Here is a 10,982-nt window from a genome sequence, read left to right as displayed (position 1 = left end):
TTGGTGGGAAGGTAACAGCATTCCGTGCACCTTTGGTGTTTAGTCATGCTGGCCACATGACCACGGAGATGTCTTTGGACAGTGCTGGCTCTTCGGCTTTGAAACGGAGATGAGCTCTGCCCCCTAGAGTCGGGAATGACTAGCACGTATGTGTGAGGGGAACCTTTACCTTTATTCTTTTTTCAGGCTTTTCTTTCAGTTCACGTAGAAAAAAACTGTCCCTTTCTCCTATTAACTCATAGGAAAAAAATGGGTCCTCACCCGTTTCATAGGACTGGAATATTAATTGCAAAACACACATGCAAGTTATGTTCCTTGAATGCATTGCTCAATGCATTTAGGGTCTCTTTTATCCTGAGAGATATGTAAATTGAGACACAGTTTCCCCTTTAAAGGAGCCCTTTGGTTTCTCCCTCCAGGCAACACCCACCAATCTCAACTTTGTGGTATTTCCTGAACCCTCTCCTGTCCATTACCACCATTCATTACCAAGCAAAAATGTGGTTAAACCTTGTGTCCTTCCTAGTAGTCCTCAAAGGTAATTATATCATTATTCCCCTATGTAAATTTATTACCGTATTCTGGTCTTGTATGAAGATCTCATTTAAACAACAAAATTCTTTTTAGGAGTCCAGTCTCAAGTCCAGTTGGTGGAGTCCGGAGGGGATGTGAGAAGACCTGGAGAGTCCCTCCGTCTCTCCTGCCAAGCCTCTGGATTCACGTTCAGCATCTATAACATGCACTGGGTGAGACAGGCTCCTGGGAAAGGCCTTGAATGGGTGGCATATATAAGCCCCGTTTCTGGAACTCTCTACTCTGACAAAGTGAAGGGACGCTTCGCCGTCTCCAGGGACGATGTCAAAAGCCAGCTGCATCTGCAAATGAGCCGCCTCAAAACTGAAGACACGGGAGTCTATTACTGTGCTGGTGACACAATGAGAAGAAGTGGATCTGAAGCCAAGCAAGAACCTTCCTTTCTTCAGAATAGCTCTTCAAATGGCTGAGCCACAGATCCGGGATCAGTCGATGTGGACTGATCATTGTCTAGTGAGAAATTCAGGATACCTAGAAATTTGTTCTAGGTATCAAAGAGTTTGTTTTGACAAAATTAAAAACTCCAAGACCATTTCTCTATGTTACAGTTGATATGGCTTCTCTGGAATGGAATGTAGTTTTTATTATTATTATTATTATTATTATTGCCATGGTGGAGGGATGGAAAGGAACTTTTGGTTAATACCTTTGATAAATCCAAACTGGCCAACCAGACATTGGGGAAATATCTGCTCTGTTAGAATCTCCTTTGAGAACTAGGAAGGTATGTCCTCTGCTCAGTTTTGGGCAACATTGTCACAAAATCCAACTGCCTACCCACCTGGAGAAATGGTATTAGTTACAAATCCAATTCTAGATCCTTGATTAGCCAATTGATCACTTTAAAATGAGATCTTAAGGAGTATTTTCTTCTAGGTATCCAATTAGAGAGTTTGCTGTACGAAAATGTCCTATTTCCTGAAAGAATAGAATAGAATAGAATAGAATAGAATAGAATAGAATAGAATAGAATAGAATAAGAAAAGGGATAGGATAGGATAGGATAGGATAGGATAGGATAGGATAGGATAGGATAGGATAGGATAGGATAGGATAATAAAAGAATAGAGTAGAATAGAGTAAAATAACAGAACAGAATAGAATAGAATAACAGAGTTGGAAGGAACCTTGAAGGTCTTCTAATCCAACCACCCGAAAATAGCTTGACTCCCTCTTCTTTGTGGCAGCCCCTGAGCTATTGGAACACTGCTATCATATCACCCCTAGTCCTTCTCTTCATTAAACTAGACATACCCAGTTCAGTATAGCTCAGGCTGTAAGAAGCCTGTTATTAAAACACAGCTGCCTGCAATTACTGCAGGTTCTAGTCCCACCAGGTCCAAGGTTGACTCAGCCTTCCATCCTTTATAAGGTAGGTAAAATGAGGACCCAGATTGTTGGGGGGGCAATAAGTTGACTTTGTAAATATACAAATAGAATGAGACTATTGCCTTACACACTGTAAGCCGCCCTGAGTCTTCGGAGAAAGGCAGGATATAAATGTAAATTAAAAAAAAAAAAGTGATGAAATCTGAACCGGTTTACTACCGGTTCGCTGGCTGCACATGCAGGTTGTAAAAAAAAATGCTTTTAAAAGTAAAAAAAAGAGAGAGAGAGAATCTCTGATGATTAGGCAGCTCAGCTGGATCGTCAGAGCCTTTCTTTTAACCTCTTCGAAGCATTTTTTACAACCTATTCGGCCAAACAGATTCTTCAAAAATGCTTTTAAAAGTAAAAAAAAAAAAAAAAAAGGCTCTGACGATCATGTGGCTCAGCTGTGATCATTAAAGCCTTTTTTTAACCTTTTAAAAGCATTTTTTACAACTATTTGGCCAAATAGATTGTAAAAATGCTTTTAAAAGTATAAAAAAAAGAGGCTCTGACGATCGTGTGGCTCTGCTGTGATTGTCAGAGTCTCTTTTTTACATTTTAAAAGCATTTTTTAAAAGAAGCAGCAAGCAGGGAAGTGGGTGACCGGGCATTGGGTGGGCGGGGGTCCAGGGATTTTTGCTACCAGTTCTCCAAACCACCCGCCACCATTGCTACTGGATTGGCCGATCCGGTCTGAACCAGGAACATTTCACCCCTGGCCCAGTTCCTGCAACCGTTCTTCATATATTTTTGCCTCCAGTCCCATAATCATCTTTGTTGCTCTTCTCTGCACTCTTTCTAGAGTCTCCACATTGAATCAACCAAAACTGAATGCAGTATTCCAAGAAACGTCTCCTTTCAATGACCTCCATTCATTGGCAGAGCAAAATATGTGGTTAAACCTTAAACTCACATTGTCGATGCAACTGGTGGGGCTTGGGAAGGGAATTAAATGAACTGTCATTAGATCTTTTGGAGGCCAGATACTTTTTGATTTAATTTTTGTAATAACTCAATGAAACGCTCTCAGGAAAATTTTACATCTCAGAAGACTTCAGTGTGAAACTGAGAAACGTTTATAAAAGGATGGATTTTTGGTCTTCATCGCCCAAGAAATGTATCCAGGGATTTCAAATCTGGAACTGAAAAGAATTTAGGTTCTGGAGAAACTATAGTCCTTAGTGGGAAGCAATGTCTTACAAGAGTTAACATGGAGGAAACAGAATCTTTGGAACAATACAAAGAGAATTCTTTAACGTTCTGTTTGAATTGAGAGAGTGCATTTGGTCGCAAGCAAAGACTTAGAGAGTTGAGTGGCCCCAAGAAAGTGTCGCTTAAAGCTTAATTGTTTTTTAATGTATTTAGAATAGAATAGAATAGAATAGAATGGAATGGAATGGAATAGAATAGAATAGAATAGAATAGAATAGAATAGAATAGAATAGAATAGAATAGAATTTTTTATTGGCCAAGTGTGATTGGACACACAAGGAATTTGTCTTGGTGCATATGCTCTCAGTGTACATAAAAGTACACTGAGAGCATATATTTGTACATAATATTTGTACATATATTTGTACATAAATTTGGGACCTTCCATAAAATAAACAAAGGTGAAGGAAGCAATTTTGTAGCAAACATTCCAAATCTGGTATGCTAGGTTTTTTTATATACTCTGTGATAATTAAGTTTATTTTCTATCACCCTAAATCATTTGATCAGGGCTGATAATTTTCAGTTTTTTGTTTTAGTGAATGTACAGCAAACTGGTTCTTTTTCCTATTAACTCATGGGGAAAAAAAGAGGTTCAATGCTTTTCTCACAGCCAGGAATGTTAATTATACAATGCACATCAGTGGTGGGATTCAATTTTTTTTTACTACCTGTTCTGTGGGCGTGGCTTGGTGGGTGTGGCATGGCTTGGTGGGGCGTGGCTTGCAGGTGTGGCAGGGGAAGGATACTTAATTTTATTTATTTTTATTTATTTATTTTTGTCACAACAATATTTATAAGTATCATACAAACAAAAGTTTATATAGTATATAAACATATATATGAGTAAATATTAGAAGGTATAAGCATATATATATATATATATATAAGAAGAAGAAGAAAAAAAAAATAGGACAGGAACGGTAGGCCCGTTTGTGCTCTTATGCACACCTCTTATGGTCCTCTTAGGAATGGGGTGAAGCCAATAGTAGAAAGGTTTTGGTAAAGCTTTTGGGATTATGGGAAGAGACCACAGAGTCAGGTAAAGTGTTCCAAGCACTGATGATTCTGTTACAGAAGTCATATTTTCTGCAATCTAGATTAAAGCGGTTGACATGAAGTTTAAATCTATTGGTTGCTCTTGTATTATTGCAATTAAAGCTGAAGTAGTCTTTAACAGGAAGGATATTACAATAGATGATTCTGTGAGTTAAACTTAGGTCTTGTCGAAGGCGACAACAATATTTATAAGTATCATACAAACAAAAGTTTATATAGTATATAAACATATATAAGTCTTCTGCGGCTTCTGGGTGGCGCCACCTTTCTCGTTGGGTGCTAATTTATGGCACTCCGCATTGAATATGGTAAAAGCCGGACTTAACAACTGATCCCGGCTTCATTTCTCTCTCTGGTTGAAAGAGAGAGACAGAGCAAGGGGGAGGATTTGGGTAGATTCCCCTAGGGGCTTTGTTTTTGTAATACAAAGTCCTGAACGGTCGAATCCCCTTATTTACCCCTCCCCCACCTCCAGTATTCTCTGCGCTCCTGAAAAAGCAGAAAAGAGGAAGGTGTCCACTTCTGCTAACAATTGATTTCTTTTTGTGGATACGAAAAGCAGGCGGAACGAGTGTGAGGAACAATTATTGGTTTGCAAGTATTTTTGATTTTCTGACTTCCGCCCCCCCTTCAGTTTCGTTTTAGAGAAACTGAAAGCAGAGCGATACATCAAAGGGAGCTTTGCTGTTGAATCGAAACTGAATGGAGATTTTATCTTATTGTGTTTGACTGTGGACTGTTGGATTATATTACGCTGTTTAAGTACTTTACAAGGGATTCTCAGCAGGAATTTTGTTATGGAGGTTCTTTCAGAAGAATGGATTCGTGACTTTATACAGGACTACACAGAAAGTATGTATTTAATTATTCAAAATATGAATTGATAAAAATGGGGACGTTTTGGATGAGAGTTTGGAGCAAATTAACCAATGCAATTATTCGGAAAATGGAATGGAGGACATACAAATAAAAGTGGATAAATATGAAGATTTGATCGTGAAGAAACAAGGCGATCTAAAGAAGTTTTCTTTAAATAGTTTGGATGAGCTGCCTGAATTTGTGCTACAGGAGATTGTCCTCAAATGGAAAAGACTCACAAGCTTAATGTTTCCCAAGAGTTCTCTTTTGGACTGATGGAATATCGGCAGTAATTTTTGGATTTCTGGACATAAGGAATTACTAGGAAATATTGTGATTGACTTTTAAAAGGAGCAAGGAAGGAAAGACAGAGATTAATGCACCAAAAAATGGCAAGAGACAAAAGTATTATTTTGAAACAAGGTTTTTTTAAATATTAATAGACAAAATATTAGTGTCCCGAAGGCAATTCGTGATTATAAGAGACTAGATATTTGGATATACTGGACTTTGATGAGGAAGGACTAAAGTTGAATAGATATTGTAATTAATTAAATAATATTGTAATTTTCTCTATTGAAATTTTATAAATTTTATAATCTGTTGTATTGAATTTTAAATAGAATATTCTTGAAAGATCTTATGTAAGAAGGACTTGGGGGGAAATTATATGGTTATATGGTTATAGAAGCTATAAGGGAGATATTCTCTGAACTGGATTGGATTTTTATGCTTTAGCTGGTTTTAAATATTTTAGGATTAATTTGTTCTACTGATTTATATATTTTATTACTGTTTATTGTTAATTTTTTGAAGGATTTGGTTATGTAAGGAGGAAGTCAGAGCTAGAGAGGGAGAATTGGTATAATAGTTTTGGGAAAAAAAAATTTTTTTAGCATATGTTTGTTTTATTTTTAACTATACCTTGTGTTTGTTCCGGGAAGCCAGGGGGGGAGGGGGGAAGGGGTGTTTTGAAGGGGAGGGGGTGGGGGGGAAAGGGGAAAAAAATTTTTTTTTTTGTAAAACTTTTTGAATAAAAAAAAAATTAAAAAAACAACATATATATGAGTAAATATTAGAAGGTATAAGCATATATATATATATATATATATATATATATATATATATATATATATATATATATATATATATATATATATATATATATATATATATATATTTGTTTTCTGAGGTTTTCACGGGTGTTTGTATATAGGTCTTTGGTTGTTCGGGTTTTCTCCCGTGTAAAATTGGAAGTGTCTTGGCGACGTTTCGACGAAGTCTCATTCGTCATCTTCAGGCTTCAGCTTCGTGCTTCTGGGAGCAATATATATATAAGAAGAAGAAGAAGAAAAAAAATAGGACAGGAACGGTAGGCCCGTTTGTGCTCTTATGCACACCTCTTATGGTCCTCTTAGGAATGGGGTGAAGCCAATAGTAGAAAGGTTTTGGTTAAAGCTTTTGGGATTATGGGAAGAGACCACAGAGTCAGGTAAAGTGTTCCAAGCACTGATGATTCTGTTACAGAAGTCATATTTTCTGCAATCTAGATTAAAGCGGTTGACATGAAGTTTAAATCTATTGGTTGCTCTTGTATTATTGCAATTAAAGCTGAAGTAGTCTTTAACAGGAAGGATATTACAATAGATGATTCTGTGAGTTAAACTTAGGTCTTGTCGAAGGCGATGGAGTTCCAAGTTGTCAGGCCTGGAAACCATATTAAACTTTAGGTTTCCAGACGCTGCCACATTTTTATCTTGAGGGGAGGAGGGGGGGTTGAGGGGTATGGTAACATTCTTCCAGCGGTCAAGGTCGGGTGGCGTTCACGTCTGCAGTAAGAGTGGCAAGAAGTTACTCGAATGAACTGGAAGAACGTGGGACCGTGTGACCATCAGAGGGGTCAGGGGGGTGGGACTATTGGGGTTTGTATAACTGGGGAAACGAATCCGGAACTTCAGTTTTGGGAATTGCACTCATCGTGTGCTAGTCTCCTCATGCTAGTAAAGGACTTTGAGAAAAAGAAAAAAATGCCTCCGAGTCTCTTTTACGCAGAAGAGGTATTTCTGGAACCTTGACATTATTCCCAAAACATTAAAAACTTTCTTTTGCTAACGGTACCCTCTCCTCCTCTCAGAGGGGGCCCGTTAGAGGGGTGCTGGGCCCCAGTCTCCGCAACCTCCACAGCGGTGCAAAGACCCAGTGAAGATGGAAGAGCAGCAAGTTGAAAGCGTAGAAGGAGCCACGAAACAGGATTCTAACGATTTAGTAGAAGTCACCTATTTCACATCTGACGACAGGACCCGAAGCCCCGAAAAGGAAGAGCCTGCTTGTCCGCTTGGAGAACGCCCCAAGGACTCTGATTCATGGGTGAGCTGCCAGTCGGGAGAAAACATTTCCCCGGGGGGGGGGGAATGGAGAGCCCCCTCCCTCTTCTCAACCTCACTGGAGGGCAATAAAACCTGGAGAATCGGGAGAGTCCCTGGATTGGGACCTGAGAGACCCCCTGAAATCCCAGTCTCTATTAGACCTCCCTGAAACTTTTGAGCGGCTGGAGGTGAGACCTCGAGAGCCTTTAGCTCAGCCTAGATTCACTTTCCCTCCCACCAGAGAGAGAGAAATTACTGAAGCTCGAAGCCGTTCCGATGAACGCAAGAGAACCCCCCACTTCAGTCTCCCTAACAGACTGGATGAATTTATTAAAAAAAGGTTGGGAAAATACAAAAAAGGCTTTAGCTGTAACAGCTCGAAATTACAAAGCCCAAGCTGACAAACACCGTTCCCTTCAACCCCCTTTTCGCATTGGAGATAAAGTCTTTTTGTCTACTAAGTATCTAAGATTACGAATACCCAGCAGGAAATTCAGTCCAAAATTTTTGGGTCCTTTCCCCATTGTAAAAATTATTAATCCCGTAACCGTCCAACTCAAACTCCCTCGCATGTTGGGAAGAATACACCCGGTATTCCATACCAGCTTAATAAAACCTGCTAGACAATCCCGCCTAAGGCCTCACCCTACCGCTCCCCCACCCCCCTTGATAATCCAAGGTGAAACCCACTATGAAATCAAGAAAATTCTTGACTCTAGACTCTACAGAGGTCAATTACAATACTTAGTCCACTGGAAGGGATACCCATTATCTGAATCTACTTGGGTCAAAAGTTGGAAAGTGAATGCGGACAATTTAATTAAACAATTTCACGACACTTTCCCTGACAAACCTAAGAAACCTCTTGGAGAGGGGAGGGGGGGGGTAGAAGGGAATTGTGCACCATTGGCACTTTTTTTTATCGACTCTTTGTTTTTCTTTCCTAGGATATAGTTTCTTTTCCAAGAGGGGACGCCTGTCAGGCCTGGAAACCATATTAAACTTTAGGTTTCCAGACGCTGCCACATTTTTATCTTGAGGGGAGGAGGGGGGGTTGAGGGGTATGGTAACATTCTTCCAGCGGTCAAGGTCGGATGGCGTTCATGTCTGCAGGAAGAGTGGCAAGAAGTTACTCGAATGAACTGGAAGAATGTGTGATCATCAGAGGGGTCAGGGGGGTGGGACTATTGGGGTTTGTATAACTGGGAAAACGAATCCGGAACTTCAGTTTTGGGAATTGCACTCATCGTGTGCCAGTCTCCTCATGCTAGTAAAGGACTTTGAGAAAAAGAAAAAAATGCCTCCGAGTCTCTTTTACGCAGAAGAGGTATTTCTGGAACCTTGACACAAGTTTTCTAAGCCTAGGATTTCAAGTCTGGTGGGATAAGGTATTTTGTTGTTTTCAGAGGAATGAAGAACTCTTCTTGTAAAATATTTCTGGACACGTTCAATTGTATTGATGTCAGAAATGTGGTGAGGGTTCCAGACAGGCGAGCTGTCTCCATTTCCACCCCACTCCAGGGGAAGGTTACTGTAAAATCTCCATTTCCTCCCCACTTCAAGGTGTTGGTTATGATCTTTAAAGCGCTCAGTGGCTTAGACCAGGTTATTTACGGGACCGTCTACTGCTACCATTTGCCTCCCACCGACCCGTGCGCTCTCATAGGGAGGGACTCCTCAGGGTGCCATCAGCCAAACAATGTCGGCTGGTGGCCCCCAGGGGAAGGGCCTTCTCTGTGGGGGCTCCTACCCTCTGGAACGAACTTCCCCCAGGACTTCGACAACTTCCTGACCTTCAGACCTTTCGCCGCAAGCTGAAGACGTATCAATTCTTCCGCGCAGGACTGGCATAGAATTTTTTAGTATTTTTATTATTGATTTTTTAAATTTTAATGGGGTTTTATGTATTTTAACTGGGGCCAAATTGAATAAGTTTTTTAATCATTGGTTTTATCTGTATCACATTTATCTATTGTTGGTTTTTACTTGGCTGTGAACCGCCCTGAGTCCTTCGGGAGAAGGGCGGTATAAAAATTAAATAATAATAATAATAATAATAATAATAATAATAATAATAATAATAATAATAATAATAATAATAATAATAATAGTTGTTGTTGTTGTTGTTGTTGTTATTATTATTGTTGTTGTTATTATTATTATTATTATTATTATTATTATTATTATTATTTGTATACCGCCCTATCTCCCGAAGGACTCAGGGCAGTTCACAGGCAATTAAAAACATATATATACAAATTAAAATAACCATTTAAAAAACTTATTCTAAAGCCCGATTCTTAAAAAATGATATAAATATTAAAACTAATTAAAACCCCTATAAATTTAAAATCTAGTCCAGTCCTGCACAGATGAATAAATGTGTCTTAAGCTCGCGACGGAAGGTTCGGAGGTCTGGAAGTTGACGGAGTCCTGGGGGGAGTTCGTTCCAGAGGGTGGGAGCCCCCACAGAGAAGGCCCTTCCCCTGGGCGTCGCCAGACAACATTGCCTAGCTGACGGCACCCTGAGGAGTCCCTCTCTGTGAGAGCATATGGGTCGGTGAGAGGTATTCGGTAGCAGTAGGCGGTCCAAAACCTTGAAGCGCACCCGGAAGGCCACAGGTAGCCAGTGCAGTCTGCGCAGGATAGATGTCATACGGGAGCCACGAGGGGCTCCCTCTATAACCCGCGCAGCCGCATTCTGAACTAACTGCAGTCTCCGGATGCCCTTCAAGAGGAGCCCCATGTAGAGAGCATTGCAGTAATCCAGGCGAGACGTCACGAGGGCGTGAGTGACCGTGCATAGGGCATCCCGGTCTAGAAAGGGGCACAACTGGCGCACCAGGCGAACCTGGTAGAAAGCTCTCCTGGAGACGGCCGTCAAATGGTCTTCAAAAGACAGCCGTTCATCCAGGAGGACGCCCAAGTTGTGCACCCTCTCCATCGGGGCCAATGACTTGCCCCCAACAGTCAGCCGTGGACTCAGCTGACTGTACCGGCATGCCGGCATCCACAGCCACTCTGTCTTGGAGGGATTGAGCCTGAGCTTGTTTCTCCCCATCCAGACCTGTACGGCCTCCAAACACCGGGACAGCACTTCGATACTTCGTTGGGGTGGCCCGGTGTGGAAAAGTACAGCTGGGTGTCATCAGCGTACAGCTGGTACCTCACACCGAAGCCACTGATGAGCTCACCCAGCGGCTTCATATAGATGTTGAACAGAAGGGGCGAGAGGATCGACCCCTGCGGCACCCCACAAGTGAGGCGCCTCGGAGTCGACCTCTGCCCCCCTGTCAACACCGTCTGCGACCGATCGGAGAGATAGGAGGAGAACCACCGATAAACGATGCCTCCCACTCCCACTCCCTCCAACCGGCGCAGCAGGATACCATGGTCGATGGTATCAAAAGCCGCTGAGAGGTCTAATAGGACCAGGGCAGAGGAACAGCCCCTATCCCTAGCCCTCCAGAGATCATCCACCAACGCGACCAAAGCCGTCTCAGTGCTGTAACCGGGCCAGAA

At 41.2% G+C, this 10,982-nt stretch overlaps 1 gene segment (V, D, J or C); it reads left to right on the top strand.

Annotated features, from left to right (window-relative positions):
* The first annotated feature begins 454 nt into the window (after positions 1-454).
* On the top strand, positions 455-1,004 carry LOC131197850 (Ig heavy chain V region 3-like). The segment is given in 2 exon segments: positions 455-538; positions 628-1,004. Coding segments are annotated over 2 exon segments (417 nt in total).
* Positions 1,005-10,982: the final 9,978 nt, after the last annotated feature.

Source organism: Ahaetulla prasina, chromosome 4, assembly GCF_028640845.1.
Source record: "Ahaetulla prasina isolate Xishuangbanna chromosome 4, ASM2864084v1, whole genome shotgun sequence".
NCBI classification, from domain to species: Eukaryota; Metazoa; Chordata; class Lepidosauria; order Squamata; family Colubridae; genus Ahaetulla; species Ahaetulla prasina.
The sequence above is the reverse complement of the archived record's forward strand: the minus strand, read 5'-3'. Positions and strand labels throughout refer to the sequence as shown.